This window comes from Conger conger, chromosome 4 (assembly GCF_963514075.1).
Source record: "Conger conger chromosome 4, fConCon1.1, whole genome shotgun sequence".
Lineage (NCBI taxonomy): Eukaryota > Metazoa > Chordata > Actinopteri > Anguilliformes > Congridae > Conger > Conger conger.
Window position 1 is genome coordinate 10,053,864 of NC_083763.1, and position 18,145 is coordinate 10,072,008.

The window sequence follows — 18,145 nt, forward strand, 5'->3', positions numbered from 1 at the left end:
TGGAGTGCAGTTTCAGGCAGTTATAAAGACGCCAAGAAGGGAAGCACTGGGGAAAAAAAGAAGCCAAAGCCCCCCTCAGTCCGCCCCCGGTCCCCCCCTGCCCCCCTCAGTCCGCCCCCAGTCCCACCCCCCCCCCACCTCCCACATCACACATTCTCCCCTCTCTGCCCCGAGCTCGGAGACCGAGTTTTGCCTCTATTCAGCAGGCACACAAAGGACGCCCTTCTGGCTGGCCGAGGGCCTGAAAAATCAGGCCCAGATGCGGGCCGCGGACCCGCCCCGGTTACCGCGCGCGCATAATGCCCGATTGTTCAGCCGGGCCGCGGCGGATATGGAAGCGCTGCCCATTTTAGGAGCGTCGCGGAGCGGGAGAACCAGACCTGAGGGCGAAGTCCCACCGCATTCACTCAGCTCAAACACACAGTCACATTCATACACACACACACACACACACACACAGTGTCACATTCACACACACACACACACACACACACGCACACACACAGTGTCACATTCACACACACACACAGTGTCACATTCACACTCACACACACACACACACACACACATAATGTCACATTCACACACACACACACACATAGTGTCACATTCACACACACACACACACACACACACACACACAGTGTCACATTCACACACACACACACATACACATAGTGTCACATTCACACACACACACACACACACACACACACACACACATAGTGTCACATTCACACACACACACTCACACACATTCATACACAGTCATACACAGTCATACACACACACACACACACACACACAAAAACCCCATCGCCACCCGGACCCACAACACGCTCATCTTGTCCCGCCCTCCCTGATTGGCCCTTTGTTGCCATGGCGCGCTCTACCAGACTGCGAGATTGGCAGGGCTTGTGAGGAGGAGGTGAATAACCTTTAGGCTTCAGAGGGGTTCGACTTGCGCCAAGCTTCTCGTTTCCATCAGATTAATGAGTCACGCGAAAGGGCGCACCGCAAATGCCGAACGGTAACAAGGAAAAACCCTCCATTTTCCTCTTTCCCCGCGACGTCTCCTTCGTTCCGGCCGAACGTACACTCGCACAACGATGCGTGCTACAAAGGAAGCCGGGTCGGAAAGAGAAACAACCGGACGGCCGGCGCTTAGGAGCGTCGAGAACGGAGCGCGGAGCGCGACCGTGAGAGGCGCCCGGAGAGAGCGGAGCCCGTTCCCCGCAGAAGAGCGAGCCTTTGTAGCGTGCCTGTGAGCGGTGACCTGTTGTTAACCTCCCGAATCGAAAGGGTCTGCCCTCCATCATTCTCCCTTCTTTCTTCGGCTCCTTTATTTTTCTATCGACCCGGAGCTTTCCGCGGCTCTGGTGACCTTTGCACGTCCCGCGCGCGAGGCTCCTCTCTCACCCTGGGACCGAGGGGGGGGGGGTGGTGGTGGAGAGGGGTGGGGGTGGGTGTCAGAACTCCTCAGCATCTCAGCCTTGCGTGAAACATTCCCCGCCATCGAAACGCCAACGGTTTTTTAACGCCGCCTCCCTCGACCGTGAACCGAAACCAACAGGCCCGGGTGAAAACTGGTTAGCAACCGGCACGCTCGTCGGCTAGGAAACGACCCGCGGAAAAAGGTCACCTGAGAGTCAGGCCGGGGGGGGGTGGGTGGGCAGGTGATTATGTCTCTGAGTGACAGCTGTCGAGAGCAGGGTGGGGTGGGGTGGGTGGGGGGGTCGGGGGGCCCACAGGGGCAGGTCACTGACCTCTCCCTGCCGAAAGTGGGAAGGCCAAAGGGGCCCCCGAAGCAGAAACCTGAAGGTCTTCCCCCCCTCCTTCCAGTTTCTCTTCATAATGAGCCTGACTCGTTCTCCAGGTGAAGACAAACCACACTTAGCGCATCCAGAGAAAACACCGTTGTCAGCCTTTCAAGCAAACCCGTGTGTTCAACCACAGTGGTTGCGTTGGACCTGGTTGTGGAGAGGGTTAGGGTGGCGGGGCCTCTCGCTTAACCAATGAGCTTTCCGCCTCGCCTTAATGACGCACGGATTCTTCAGGCCTACCCAGATGACATTCACGAGCGCTCATACCCGGTTCCCTGCCACTGCGATATCTAGGGCGACCCCGCACGAGATTTCCACATCAACCACCCCCCCACCCCCCCCCAGCACATTCGTCAGACACAGCCCCCATAACGATGCCTGTTGAACCCCCCCCCCCCCCCCCACCCCCACCACCACCTCCCAACACGTTTAAAGTGACTCCAGGCCTGGGTGTGTTTGAAGCATTCCCGCGGTAACCGTCTTGTCTGAGTCACCCAAAAAAAACATCCACCAGTCGTCATACCACAACACAATCAAAGGCGCGCCGGAAAAAAGAAGGCTAGCCGCGTCTCATGCAAGATGAAAAAGCCCACGGTGTGGAAAAAGGCCTTCCTCCGGCACCTCCCAAGAGCCACGGTGTCAATTCGTTTATTGTATAAACATTATGGCTGGGGGAGGGGAGGAGGGAGCGAGTTAAGAGTTCTCTCTCAGATCCTTTAGCACGGAGCTGGGTGAGTAATATTAGTAAATGAGGGGTTTTTAAAGGTCTGGAGCGCCGTATTGATTTAATGCTTGTGCTCCTTTTCAAAATGAACAGAAAGCTGGAGAGGCTGTCCTGCTCTCTGATGCACAGACGAGAATCTCTCTCTCCCTCCCCCTCTTCTATCTTCCCTCCCCTCGCCTTTTCTCACTGGCCCCCATCCTCCATATCTCTTTTCCTCCCTTACCTTCTCGCTCCCTCCCTCTCTCCCTCACTCCTTCTCAGTTTCTCCCTCTCTTACCCTCTCTCCCTCCCTCCCTCTCTCTCTCTCTCTGTCCCTCCCAAATCAGCCCCCTTCTCTCCCTCAGTCTCTCCCTCTCTCTCTCCTTCCCTCTCTCTCTCTCTCTCTCTCTCTCTCTCTGTCCCTCCCAAATCACCCCCCTTCTCTCCCTCATTCTCTCCCTCCGTCTCTCTCTCTCCCTCTCTCCCTATCTCCCTCCTCTCCCTCCCTCTCTCCCTGCAGTAGCAGCAGAGGAAAGAACAGCCCTGAGGCCATGAATTCCACAATGTCAGACGGGGGTCTGATCAGTCACTCCTGTCAGCTCTGACTGAAGAAAGAGGGCCGCAAACAGTCCGCCCAGCCTGCCCCTCAGGGCCGCCCCTCAACCAGGGCGGACTGCGTCTGCCACACTAACTCCACCCTTCACGACTGGCAGAACCCTTCAGAACCGCAGCGACGGTCACCGGAACCTGTCGCTAAACCACCCTACCTAACAAGGAACTATGGCTCTCAAAATCAGGCTCGAACATTGGCCCTGGACATTCCAAGTCCCCATCCCCCCCCCCCCAATCAAAAAGAAAACCAAAAAAAAACCAACAAAGCCAAAGGAGTCGACCCAAAAAAACATTCCGAACGGACAAAAGAGGAAGGCTCTCCCGTTGTTCTCGCCGGGCCAGAGGTGCCGCTAGGCGAGGAGAAAACCCGGCTCGCTCCGGACAAAGCCGAGCGTGGGGTGAAAAGCCTCCTCTTCCTCCAGGCCACGGAGAAACCCAGTTCTCCGGACTGCGGCTTTCTGAACCTAAAGATAGAACACAACTATAGAACGGACTGCGGTGGAAAGGAGAAGGAAAACCTCCACCGGGGCTTCAATCAACATTAGATTACAGCCCACCCCCTCTGCCATTTAGCTGCGTTACAGGGAGAAAGGGCAGAGCTTTCTGTAACAGGAGAGCGAAGCCGGTATGCAGGGTGGGGGGAACACGATAAGGGGGGGGGGGGGGGTGAGGATGCTGGGAGGGGGGAGGGGTGCAGGGGTGGTGTGTTTGGTGGGGGGTGTAGGAGGGTGTAGGCGGGTATGATGGGGGGTGGTTGTGATAGAGCAGGAAGCGTCGCTGCTGATGAAATATTCAGTGAGAGGGCGCCTTAGGCTCCCCCCACTCGCCACCCGCCACCCCCCAAACTCTGTGGCTGACAGTTTTATTTATTGGGGTCCCTGCGGTTCAGGGACCTCATTTGCAGGCGTTCTTCCTGAGGGGGGGGGGGGGGGGGGTTGCAGGATGCTGCGTTTGCCCGACATTGGTGAACAACTGAGCGCCGGGGCCCGCAGGAAACAAAATGGCGCCCGGCGGAAGGGTCAAGGGAGCGGATGCCCTGTCTTTCAACCGCGCCGCGGTCGAAGGGCTCCTCATCGTGCGTCAAAGGCCAGGTGGACAGGGGAAACCGCTCCAACGCCACACCAATTAACCCCAACATCGACCTGAGGTGCCTTCATCACAATGGGAGGCCGTCGATATGGCGTTTGTAAAATAAATATATATATATATATATAAATAAAGAAATAACGCAAATGGAAAAAGACGGAATCTGATTTTTTTTTTTTTTAAATGCTTCAAAGAGTCTGAGGGCTTCTGAAGCGGGTCGCGTTCCGCGACGCGATTGGATGAGACGCGGGCTGCGACAAGAAGCCAGCTGCTCTCGTTGGATCTCCGAATCCGATTGGCCGATCGGGTAGGAAGAGACGATAATAAAAAGAGAAGCAGCGTTGGCCTCGATCACGTTCCTGTTACCCCCACCCACCCCCCAACCCAACACACGCACACACACGCACACACACACACACAGCCCTCTCCACTCGAGCACAATGGCTTTGAAGACTCTGGGGCTGCAGCAAAAGCAATCCACTTAGGAAAGGCCGCGTTCAATAAGACAGCACCTGCCTCACGCCTCGCCCTCCCCGCCGGTCCGGGGTCTTCCGTGTGATCCTCAAAAGAGGAGCAGCTTCCAACGAACAAGCCCCTTTGATTCAAACTGATTGATAAAATCTGACCGCACCTCAGCGTTATGGTCGGGGGAGGGTGGGGGGGTGGGGGGGGAACAAAAGCTTAGCTCGAGCTGAGCCGGGCTACACAGCTGCAGGAGAGACGGGCCGGCTAAATGAATACGACATTTAAATTCGGTTTTAAAAAAAGAAACTTAGAGCCATTGAAAAAAAAAAAAGGGGGGGGGGGGAAGGTTCGGATTTGGCGCTTATTCATCGGCTGGGGATATTCACGGCAGACAATGAGGAGGAACAATGTGATGCAAACATTAAAAATAAACATCACAAATGCTCTCAACGCAATCCCCTTTTAAATGGATATTTTGGGGATAGGGGGTGGGGAGCGGGGAGCGGTGGGGGTTGGTAATAGCCCAAGAGCTTGTTCCCTTTGAGCTCCGGGCATAGAAACACACCCACGCCTTACTGGAGAGTTTTGTTGTTGCAATTGTCTCCATCAGATGCTCGACCATCAGATAAAGATATTCTGTGTGCCCGCCCCCCCCCTCCCCAGATTAGCCCAGTCACGATGCCAAGCACTCGAATCACAAAGGCGCCCAGCGAATGAAAAACAGAGGTGGTCACGACACAAGTGGTTGGCTGTTTGATTTCAATCGCGGCTGCTTCAAGGTTACAATCCCCTCCCTCCCCAAAGCTTGTGCACGTACACACACATATATATTATCAGTATGGGCAATAAGACAACAAAACCCCCAAACAAACAACATGGCCTCAAATCTCTTTTCCCTGTTGTTTGTTAATACACACCTTGACACCTTGTGTGTGTCCTCAATAGGTAACAAAAACAAGTGTGTATGTGTGTGTCCTCACTAGGCAGCAAAAACAAGTGTGTGTGTGTGTGTGTGAGTGTGCGCGTTGCACAGAAACCTTTAAACAGAGGCTTTAGCACTTGAACTGAAGACTTTTATACCGGATTTAAAAATGAACTGCTGTGACTTGCTGTGCTGTCTCTTATCAGTCGCCAAGGTGCAATACGAGAATGTCCTGCTTCGCAGGAACATCTTGCAGTCAAGCACAGATTTGCATCCTTGTACCTTTGTTTGTGCCACAAGTAAAGAAAAACCAAAACAATAACTGACACTAAAGTGAAAACACTGGCCAAAACAAATAGTGGTCAAGAGCGCAAGCCAACATGTTAACCGTATAAACGCACAGTGACAGCGTCGGGGGGGGGGGGAAACGCAAGACGGCCAAGGCCGCTTCGATGTTCGGTCGGTGCTCCCGCATCGATCTATCAGCTTCACAGATAGCTTTTGAAGCCTTCCACTTGCCAATTGCTCAATGCTATTAAGAACAAATGATTTCCAATTGTGTTGGAGTGGCAGATTAACTAAAAAATAGATGAAGTGAAAACAAGCAATGGCTGCGGAGGGGTGGGGGGGAAGGGATGGTCGGGCCGGGGTGGGAGGGGGTGGTGCTATTGACCGCGGGACCGAAGCTTGTGACGTGTCCGGGCCTTGCGTACGTCTCTGTCGAACCTCGCTCGGCCACTGATGGGCGGATCACACGGGCCGCTCCTTTGGCGAACAGCTAATCTGGGAAACGGCGAGGACTCGATGTTCGCCGCAGCAGAAGGAACATTAAATTCTAGCGGCAAACCTTTTCTTTTCTTTTCTTTTTTTCCCGAGCGGTTGACTCACTATTGTCCTTCCCAGCATCCTCGAAGCATACAGAACAACCTGTACAGCTCTGTGCCGAATGCAAACGCAGTGACTCACCAAGGCCAGCTACTCCTGTACATCACCGACTGCAGCCGCCCTCCCTCCCCCTCTCTCCTCTACCCCTCTCCCTTTCTGTCTCCCTTCTCCCTCCCTCTCTCCCCCTCCTCTCCCCATCTTCCTCTCCTCTCTCCCTCCTTCACTCTCCCCTCTCTCTCCCTCTCTCCTGTACCCCTCTCCCTTTCTCTCTTGCCTCTCCCTCTGTCTCTCCTTTTCCTCTCCTTCTCTCCCCCTCTCTTCTCCCCCTCTCCCCATGGTCTCATTCACTCCTGGGGGGGGGGGGGGGCAGGAGGGAGCGAGTGGTAGATGACAGGAGGGGTGATTGAGGGGTTATATTCCACCATTTGCATCTTTCCGTTTTCAGACACGACGCTTGCGCCCCTTCCCACATCCACAAAGGCTGGGCATGTTTCAACAGAGGTATTTTTGGGGGAAGGGGGGATGTCTCGGGGGGGATGTGTAAGGCAGAACAAACAATTTAATTCAAAAGACAGCGGTGCCACCATAAAACAACAGCCAGAGGGGAAATGAGCCAGCCCTAAGATGGTGTCCGCACTTGTAACCTTTCCGTCTTGCCTTCAGCAAAATGTGTCCACCTATTTCGCTGCTATTTCAGCTGCACGTCAAGGGTCAACTGACGAATCACACGGACCGAAAAACCAGGGGACAGGAAGGGGGTCGACAGCCCGGCCAGGAAGCTCCAGCACAGGCCGGCCCCCCACCCCCCCAACCCGGGCTGTTAGCTCCCGGCGGGTGGGGTGGGTTTGGAGATCAGATTCGGAGGGAACAAAGGGGGGTGGGTAGTGCCAGAGGGGCTGAGAGAGACTGGGCCTGCTCACAGTCACCCACGAGCAAACAAACATGTCCGTGCAAGCAGAATGCCACCACATTCCCTTCAGACCAGATACAATCCACAACAACCAAAGTTAATGTTTTCCCATAGAGCTAAATGCTAAACCGCGACCAACGCAAAACACTTTTACAAACTCTTTGGGTGACTTTCACTGACAGAGATCAAGCTTAGTCCTGGACTAAAAACCGTGTTTTGTTTGAGAATCTGATTTAGTCTAGGACTGTCTTTAATCCATGTCCGTGAAACTGGCCCTTTAACATCTAAGAGGTTGAGAAGTAACCTCTCTCCTCTCTCCTTACTGTAGCCTTATAGTACAGCCTTATGGGACAAGCTGGGTGAATGAAATGTCAGGTTGACAACCGGAGTTGCAGAGGTGGGCAAACAGCACTGGAGCAAGTATATTTCCGGATCCAATGAAAGAAAATTCTCAGACACAGACTGTTCGGAAAACAAAGGCTTCGGAAATGAAAGCTTTGGCCCACCCCCTCAGGCACCGAAAGGTCACTATATCTTCGTAAGTAGACCAAAAAAAAGGTGGAAAAACTTCAACTGAAATCATCTCTGAATTCAGTCCGTGGCGGCAATGCACCATTTTGTTGTTTATCGACCGCTCTAAAATATCATGAAGGAGAAGAAGACTCGCTGATGAGCTTGATGTGATGGTCAAAGTGATCTAGTGCTGCATTACTGGAGTTAACCTGAGCCGCAACACGCCCAATCCCACCATCCCAGAGCACTGCGTTCTTTGGCTGCTTCGTGAACAAACAGAACGTGCAGAACTAACCAGCGGAAACAGACGCATCGACACGCGGACCGAAAAGCAAACACGGGCGATTGGGAGGACGTGCATTGTTCCTGCCCGTCGAGGCGCAAGACCGCGAAACAATTGAATGTTGTCTTATTCGCCGTCCGACTCAACGGTGCGGTGTGGTGCGGGGGGGGGGGGGGGGGGGTTCAGGGCCAGAGGAGGCCTACTGCCAGGCCTGCAAAACCACCGCAAATTACAGGCTACACGGGAGCTGTTAAACGGAAACGAGAAGTGGGGGTGGTGGTGGGGGGGGGGGGGGGGGAGCCTTCACGATAATTACCAGGGTTCCCTTACCATAAAACACTTTCTATCTTACTACACAGACGTCTGAAATGGATCTCTCTCCCAGAAAGCTGCCCCAGCACGCCACTGCTCTCCGGAGGATTCTGATGCGGCGATAAGGGGCGGCTATCAGATGCGATTCTGTGAACACTCGCATAACCTGATAACCTTTTTTTTTTCCGCAAGGCAGATACATTAACCGCATTATTGAGGGAAGGGGGGGGGGGGGGGTTTAACCCCAAACTTTTAAGCCCTGTTTCAGTGCTATTTTTATTTAGAAGAAAAGAGGGAAAAAAAGCTTTGGGATCTGTTGAGCTAGCAAATACATTTGAGAGCTTTTCAAGGGCATTGATTGACTCCTGATACTTCCTGAGCTGAGAATGTAATGTAGAGACAATGATACATTAATATGTTCCAGGGTGACACAGAGATGTCATTTTAACATTCTGACGGGCAAGGCCAACATCGCTGTGCATTTAACCCACAGCAGTCCATCCATATAAAAGACAGTGCAATAATACTCAAGAAGTTCGTTCCTTTATTCTTTTCTTTTTTCTCCTCTCTCTCCATTCATGAGTGACTCATCAGGAAGTTTGACTGCAACACAATATCACACGGGCCCATTCTTTGGAGACAATGAGCACCCTAACGAAGGAAGTCCTACCTTCTAATTGACTCACGACTTAGCTACTGCGCTATCTCCCGCCGTCTGTGTGAACAGCCGAGCCTAATCTCGCCGCGAGTTGCCGGGGGGAACAATGGGGCACGGGGGTTCGGCTTTGTACATTCGGGAACCGATTTCTCCTGAATGCAGCGGTCTCCGCCGGAGAGCTCCGCGGTAAAGGCGAGGCACATAATGCGCAAGGCGTGCTTCCTGTCCACCCCGCCCCCACGCTCGCAAACGCACCAGCTCGTCTGTCGTCACTGCAGCGCCGCTCTCGGCTCCACAATAAAGGCAGGATTTCCAGGTTAAAAATATCTACAGGAAACAAGCCATACTACGGGTTTTGAAGCTATATTTTATCCGCAGCGCTTACGAAGGCTGCTTCCTCTCTGCGTTTCTCAGCAGGTACTTTACAGGAGTGAAAAAAAACCCCACAAAAAAAAAACATTGAAGGTTGGTGAACAGTTAACTGTTATCGTTTCATTTGAAACGTTAGCGTGTCGTCCACAACACAATCTTAACATTTATTTCACCACAGAAATAGACAACCTCCATTTCCCATAAATACCTAAACGAAGAGACTGAGTTTATATCCCGTGTTTGAGATACCGGTGAATAATATATCAGCAAAATCCTGAAGCCGTGAAAGAGGCACGCCTGAAGCGAATCCAGAAAGCGTGCGTCATAGCTGCTGCCACGAGCGTTTGGAATCACACAGGGGTCGCGGCAGTGAGCTGCCGCCAAATGATTTTACAATCTCAATATCGATCATAGCAGTGAGTCATTACTGTGACTCAATGACAAATTTTACTGGTTTATGAGGCAAGTGTATATGTCAATGTTAATATGAGAAAGTACTAAAAAGCTATACATGCTGCGCTTTCCTCCCCCTGCTGTAACGAGTTTAAAAATTGATATAAACATCTATTAGTCGATTCGTTTCCAGCTTATTAGTGTGTACTTGCCGAGATATCTGGCACAATGCTCTGAAAAATCTCAAGAGGTCTCGAGACTGAAAAAAAAAAAAAAAAACTCATCTCACGCACTGTACGCTCGCGTTTCTCGGAAACCTTTCATAATTGACATGACTCTCTCACAGGCACTCAACCACACACAGAGCTGAGGTCAACTTCGCTAAAGGGCGTCAGAATTAGGCAGATGCAGGGCGGGGCTTGCCCACACTTGCTTCAGCTTGTGCTGCACATAGATGTTGCCAGGATACCAAAAGGAGTTACTGAGAATATGCCCACAGTCAACACATCAGAACATCTCCTCCCCTCAAAGGACCTAGGTTAAGCTAAAGAAGCGTTTGACATTACAGTTTGAATCAGAGGCACTTAAACTTAACTAGAATCTAATTATAACAACTGTTACTTGCCTCCCCTTTAGTCAGTTTCTCAAGGACATTACCACATACTGATATTTTGGTGGTAAAATGCAAAAGCCAGACCTCACACCAACAGTAAACATGAGATTAAAGGCAACTTCCATAATTCGTGTGATGTACATGGAAATTTAATTATAAAATGCTTAAAGGCCCAGATATTTCAATGTACCAGCTCTTACCTGCGTTTCTGTTAAACTCTCCAAAGCTTGCATGACAGACTGCTCTGGTCTTGATGCTTGAGACTAGGGGAAAAACACAATAACAACATAAATTACTCCCTGACACTCAGACCTGATCACAAAAAAAAAACAACAACATTTGAAAGCCACAATGCCTTATTGGCCAAAATAAGGACAAACATTTACACTGAGATATACACATGTACTGTCAGTACTGGGTGAATCTGTACTCTGTTTAAATATAGATGCTCCAGCCCTTCACCTGTTAAATCTCTCACCTTCCTCCTCCAGTGGTCCAACACCTTTTTTTATCACTATTCCTATGCACCCCTGGGGGGCTTCAGGCCACAGTGAGACATGTGGGCACACAGTAAAACCTTCAGTGTTGAATCAACTCCTACAGAGTGCATATGGTCACCATTGGAACTTGTGTGCACTCTGTTGAGGGTTGAATTGACGCTGGCCATGTTGCTGTGCAGAGGGGGAATGCTTACCATTAAGCCTGCTTCTACTGTTGGTACAAGTGTCAACCTGCTCCCATCAGTGATGCCAAAGTCTTGGAGTTTTCCTGAACTGAGACGCCTGAGGACAAAATGAGAGCGAGACAAGAGTGCAACAGTCAAGTCAACAATCTTATCAGAACCATTTATGCGCAGGGAGGGTCGAAAGCGCAATTAGGCTACAGTTCTACTTGATATCAGAAGAGAGAATAAGTCATGATGGGAGGAGAATGATTGACACGTTATGGCTCAACGGTTTTCTTCGCTCAACGCGATTCCTGATTGGAGGCAGATGCCTTGAGTAGTCACGAGAAACGGAGAATAGATAGTTCAAGTAAATAAGTAATTTTAAAGTAAAACTTCAAGGATTCAAGAAATGTGAATGATTTCGTTGGCCTCGGTGATCGGTTTCACTACGGGCAGAATGGTGCGTGAACCTTTCAAAGAGGTGGCAGTTGAATTACAATGAAAACATGAGAAATTGAGAGAATTCTTTACAAAAATATAAAACATTTGCGCGCACTACCTGCAAACCATGCAGGAAAAACACAAAACATGCATAGAAGCAATGCAAATGGGATATATTAGCCTACAAAGCCCTCAGTGAAACGATCTTGTGATTTTTTTTTAAGAATGGATGCGGCTATCACACACGTACTGACGACGTTACCAGATATTTCTCAATAAATAAATGAGATGTCAGCAAGTCGTTTCGGATTGTTGCAATTTTTTTGGTTTGATTTTAAACGTAGCTTCGATTATATGATCCAGTTTCAGTTGAGGAAATACATTACAAGGTCATGTATTACGAGGTTTTAAAAGCTTACCGAATAAGTAAAACCCGGTACGGTTAAAAGAAAAATGAAGTTAACAAATAGCTAAGCATTTACCGCTGCATGACGGTAGTTTAACAAACAAGCGGAATTTTTGCAAAGGACAGCTTTTCATGTCTGATTATTAACGTTTGTGACAGTAAACTAATCTAATGACGCACTAAAAATACTGCTATTAATTTTGCATTATTCAGCAGCATTCCCTCTAGGCGTTAACGTCAGAAAACGTAACATTTTAAGGCCCTCAAATCGGTGCAGAGGACCTTTCGCACAGTACTGTAAATGCGTGCATTAAATGTCACCCCCAGCTGAACAAAGGGACTCGACACTTCGCCCGAGGGCAGCTATTTGGGGCAAAGAAGATCAAAAAGGTTCTCGGTTTTAAAGGATGATGTGATTTAGAGGCGATTACTTGAGGGGGCATTAAAATCGTTCCACTTTTGAGAGGTAAAACAATGCGACAGTTAAAGAGTCATTTACGAGTGACAAAGGAGTCCCTGTTCCACAATCCACCCACTCTGCTCTTATTGTTATTCTATATAAGGAAACCCATTATGAAATTTTTATTATTTAGGTTTGGTTTAATGCTAAGGAAGACAGCTGACCAGCACTACAAATTTGCACAGCATTTGTTACTTAAACATAGAATGGTTCTCATTGTCCTCCAGAACAGCCAATCATTCCGAGTATCGTTTGTGGCACTCTGCAGTTGTATAGGCTAAACCCCGGTATGCTTCAGAGAGTCGCCTATCTAAATTTCTGAAAGCACAGTACCCATTTGGAAACGAACAACTATAGACGGGGGATTTATTCTGGTATATAAAACATAGATTCTCAAAATGCACACTCGTGTGTAGGCTGCATAGAGCTGACAAAATTATTTCGGAGGCTGTCTGTAGCTGTCCTACACATTTGAAGAAGCTAAGAAAATGGCGTTTATGTAATTCTGAGAACGCCAGGGTTAACGAGGAAATCACGAGAATAGCGCAACCCAGTACTGAAGTGGAAATATATGCAGGCGTCCCACTTAACCTTCTTATCAACCCCCCCACACCCCCAACCTGGAATCCAAGTGCGCACCCCGCACCATCTCTTTGAAAGAGACTTCAATGTCGCGACTTCACCCCTCCAACCGACAAACGTACAGTCAACAAAACAAGTTGTTAAAAGTCAGAGTGCCAGGTGTTTATGATAAAGCAACAACTATCACCACCATAGACATAAACAGCCTTCAAAATACTTCTGCAAATTGAACAATGAATGATGCGAAAACTACGGCCTCACTGTCATTTCCCGCTGAACTCCCAACAACCAGAGATTCCCCATAGTCCGTGCCTGTGTATGAACTGTACAAGAACGTGTGATTTTCGCCATGCATTGATTGTCTAACTTACAGACGAAACTACTGGCATGCACAATTCTGGAATTTGTGCGGACAACATTGCGCGTAAGGTGTGCAATGAATTCCAAAGAATGACACTTACGTTTCTTTGTGCAGCAAAGCAAGTCTCTCTTTCGGTACTTTGAGTCTTTGTGAAAGTCTTCTCTTCAGCCCCTCCACTGTCTCTTCAAGTGGAAGGGAGAGCTCGATGCGACTGCCGGTTGTGGAGTGGATGTTCAAATTCATGGAGGGCTCGCTTGGGATGGCCTCGCAGGTCGGAGCTCCGCGGCTGGTGCAGCTCCGCGCGGTAGGATGTTGGTCCATTCGATAGCCTGTGTTCAAGGGGGAGACAAGGCGAGTGTGGTGGCTTTGAGGCAAAAAAAAAACAATTTTGGCTAGCGTTCGTTGGTTTCATAAAAAAAAAAGAAAAAAAAAAGTAGAAACGAAGGAGCAAAGTCAAGGACCGAAGGCGTTCTCTTATATGTTCCACAGGGTAGCGCGTGCCTTTCTCTGAATCTGTACAGCCAAAATAACCGACGTCGTTCCCGTCCTCTTCTTCCTCTATTATTATTATCGAAAGTACACCCAGAATGTGCCGAAGTTCCGGTTTCAGTAAGATGTTTTATTTGTCGTTTTCTTTAAAAACAAAAAAAACAAATCTTCCTTCTGCAACTAAGAAAGATGTGATGTTTTGGATCCAGCATCCAGAGCTGCGATGGTCCAGTTTTAAAAATGCTACAGAAGTGGATATATGCAAGAGTATCAAATGGAAGTAAACATTAGCTACTGCCTCGATTCTTCGATTTCAATTCGTAGTAGATGTAACTGATTGTTTTAAAATGATCTAATAAATGCAAAAGAAATGCGTGCAATCTATTTGTTCATTGTATTATTATCTCAAATGCTTGGAGCTGTAAGCTATTTAGTAGCAGGAGACTAGTACTACAGACTGCCAAAGCCTCATGAAATTAGTACTGTGTAGCTCTCCGTTGCGTACCCATGCTCACGGCAGCTCCAATGCAAAATTAACAATAAAAAATGTTACAAAGTATCATCCTTTCACAGCGACAAGCCACGCCTACGGTTTCTGAACCTATCACTGGAGCACTGTTGGGAGACATTGTTTGCATTTACCAATCGGCAGCCCGCCTCGCGCACCCACGTGGCGATCAGGTCCCGCCCTATCTCTTTCTCCCACACCAGCTTTGTCATGGACAGCCAATCAAGAAGGAGGGGGTGAGGCCGAACACGCCAAGGAATACGATAGTTCCTGCCCACTCAGGCAATTTCAGGCCATTCATAATGTATTAGAATCACAAAGGCAGTCCAGTAAAAATTCTCATGGCCTTTCATGTTTCCGAATGTGTATTATTGAACATGTAATGGAGGAGTGACGAAAAGGATAGATCACCAACCGAATTAGCGGTTGCAGAAGCTGTGAATTCAATGAATGCAAATACTTTTAATTGGTTTAAAAAAGACTAAGACGCATGTATTTCGTGGTCATCATCGTTCTATACTTTTAACGACCTGGAGCGGTACCAAGACCTGGAGTGGTAGGCCTAGGTTTGACCCTTTTGAACACTGATATTTTTGACGATACAGTATGCTAGCCTATATTGCTTGGCATGTGTTAAAGAGAAATTCCGAACTGGGAAAAGTAAACGTACACTAAATTATTTCAGGCGACACGGTGTTTTGATAAATGCACATACACATCGGCTCATTTTGGTTAATGCACAGGGTGATCGACTGCGCTGAATGGTAATATAGGCCCCTTGCGAACCACATAACCAATTGATTATGTTGTTACGGGAAAAGCATTATAGTGTCGGAAATAGAGTGAAAATACTGAACACATCATCACTCATCCGACGTATCCATCTGGTCTTCTTAACACCTCTACAAGTAAAAGGCTTTATGTGTATTCAATAGAACAGCCAGCCCACGAGAAGGATGCGGGCTACCCACATACAGGTTGAGCCTCGCAGCTGCAGGGAACACAAAAGGCAAAACAGAATGATAGACTTGCCTAGCAACCACACAGACTCGCTCAGTTTCTCGGACCCTAATACTGAGACCGAAATGTACAAAAGCAACATTATCATTCAGGGCCACGTGATTCTTCCCGGCTTAATAGGCGACATTCTTACGCAATCCCCGAAAACTCATAGGCTACATTATATTATAAACGGCTCTTGGGTCAGAGAGTTCGCAAACTCATCTGTCTGGACGATTAAACTTTATCAGTTTCGACGGACATCTGTTATGCAAACTTTCGTAGTTCACAGCATAATTTTGGTGCCCGTGAATACACTGGAATGTCATACCTTTTATCATCATAACGCCGGCATTCAATAAACACGACTACGGCGTATTGGCCAGAAAACAGTAACTGTGAGAAAACATGGAACAGAAAAATTAGCCTCTGTCGCCCTCCTGCGGCAAAAGAACGCATAGCACCCCTTCGGCCTTCCAAGAACAGGGGGTTAAATAGCCTACTATTCACTGTAAAGGGCTTGGTGTTAATTGAACTAATACAGTGCAAGAAGTGCACGTGAATCAGAAAACAGAAGAAAAAAAAACTATCAGAGTATGTTTAACACTGTGAATTATGCACTACACATGCAAACAAACACAAAATAAAACCACCGCAGTATTCTAAGTCAGCACTGTATAACAATAACACAAGGAGGCTTAGTACACTGAAGGTTGCCTAAGGTTACAGTTCATTACAAGCATTTAACAGACAGTGTCATCCATGACGACTGAGACACATTTTACTTTTTTGTATAGTAAATATTTATACAGCTGGGTGTGTACTATAGAAATGGGCCTTGCTCAAGAGTATAATGTTAATGTCTTGTCTGGGAATCAAACCTGCAACCTTTAAGATAATAATCTACAATAATCCATTAAATAAGAAGCATTCATTTTGATCGTATTGTTTCTTGTCTTGCGTGAAACGCTGTAGAAAATGCTATTATAAAAATATTGACGTAGCGTGCCCAAACTACAACTTTAGCGGTCCTATTTTAGAATTGTCCTTCTTGCCAGAGATACTTGGAAAGAGGGACTCAGGTTGGCAACACCCAAGGAACTGTGCTGCATTGCCTTGCCCTTGATATCCCTGGGACTGGCTAGATTTTCGAACAATGATCTTTGGAGAAAAGGAGTAATGCTGTGCACAGTGCAGTAGTCATAGACAGGGTTCCACAATGTTTACATAAGGCCAGAGTGAATCTGATTATATTTGTGCACCATCTTGCATTGCCAAAACCAAGACCCAACTCCACCGCCAACCTCCTCATCCCCACTAATGCATTCAAGGTTTCTTTTGGACACTATTACTGACCGGAAGAGCTTCTGTTTATGCCGTTAAATGGACGTGTCACTGCTTTCGGCGCAGCGTCTACCGTACGATTTTCAGTAATTTTCTTACACGAAAAACAGGAGTGGCAACTAAAATGAGATGACTCGTCTCTTGACTCCAGGCGCGTTGAGGGGACATCCCTGCAGGTTTTTCCGTACATTCTGTCCTATACCCACACATGCATGCCGCCCTTCACACGTCGCTTTCACTGTCAGCCTTCCCGGTCGCGTTACGTCACACGCTGCCAGATTAAACTTCTTGTCAATAAACTAATCCACCCAGTGACCAATGTGCCAGTGCGGACAGATAACTAACCGCGGTATGAAATGTAACATACAGACGCAGAATGTCAATGCACGCACAAGCAGTCAAAAATATTTGAGTGAGTCACTATGGCTCTTTATCCTGGGAGGTTGATCCAGTCTCATAATTGTTCCTTCTTCTTCGTCTTATTATTATTATTATTATTATTATTATTATTATTATTATTATTATTATTATTATTATTATTAACGATACTGTGTATTAGTACTTGCATAGTGTTAATATGTCAACAGTTTACATCCAGTTAACTTGATGATCTTAACTAATGTCCATTCATTTAATGGCAGACAACTATTTAGCAATAAACCGTGGGAAGTCGCACTTCCGTATGGGTTATTCGTGATATTTCACCAAAAATTGAAAGGTTACTTACCAATTATCGTAGCGAACACTTTAAGGCTCTTCGGCAAAGCGTCGGGTTCTCTGATAAGTTTCCCCAGTTTTATAATGTAGATATAATACAAACTAAGAGAAGAAATTAAATATCCCCCCCAAAAAAAGCTGTAAATCCACACACCCGTTGACTCTTTGTGTTTCAACTATTTGTTTCTCAAAGGTTGGTTGGAATTATTTGAAATGATTCCTCATCCACAGTAAGCTGATGTCAAGTTTTGTCCAGAACGCTACAGTGTGACGTTGTGCCGTGGCGTCTTTCACACACTAAAAGCAATCCCCGAGGTGGGACACTTCTTAACTGCTCTCGCGGATATGGGTGGAGAATTTTGTTATTGCAAGGTCAGCATGTGATTTTTAAGGTAGCCACAGAATTCCTCTGTGCTGTCGGAAGGAATGTGCACGCGTAAAAGAACTACATAGCTCAATTGGTGTAATGAAAAATGGAGCATGTTCTTTCGTTTCGTGGTGCAGTACTTATTTAAAATAGCCTTGGTCAATAGCCTATTTGATATAGCTTATTGTACAGAATGTGTCCTATAGATTCCTAACCAATTAACTACTTACAAGCGGCCGCCTATCTTTGGATAA

The 18,145-nt window shown here is 47.9% G+C and overlaps 1 protein-coding gene across 2 annotated transcripts in view; it reads right to left on the bottom strand.

Moving 5' to 3' along the window:
* Positions 1–17,852, bottom strand: part of midn (midnolin) — a 36,482-nt gene extending 18,630 nt beyond the window's left edge. Inside the window, exons 1-4 of one of the 2 annotated variants that reach the window (XM_061237531.1) lie at positions 17,535–17,845; positions 13,568–13,796; positions 11,245–11,332; positions 10,751–10,813 (exon numbers count right to left, since the gene is read on the bottom strand). In XM_061237531.1, coding sequence (XP_061093515.1) covers positions 10,751–10,813; positions 11,245–11,332; positions 13,568–13,788 — 372 coding nt within the window. In that variant the 5' untranslated portion in view covers positions 13,789–13,796; positions 17,535–17,845. Of the gene's footprint in view, positions 1–10,750; positions 10,814–11,244; positions 11,333–13,567; positions 13,797–17,534 lie in introns of both variants that reach the window. The other variant, XM_061237532.1, reaches the window with a different exon arrangement.
* Between the last annotated feature and the right edge of the window lie 293 nt (positions 17,853–18,145).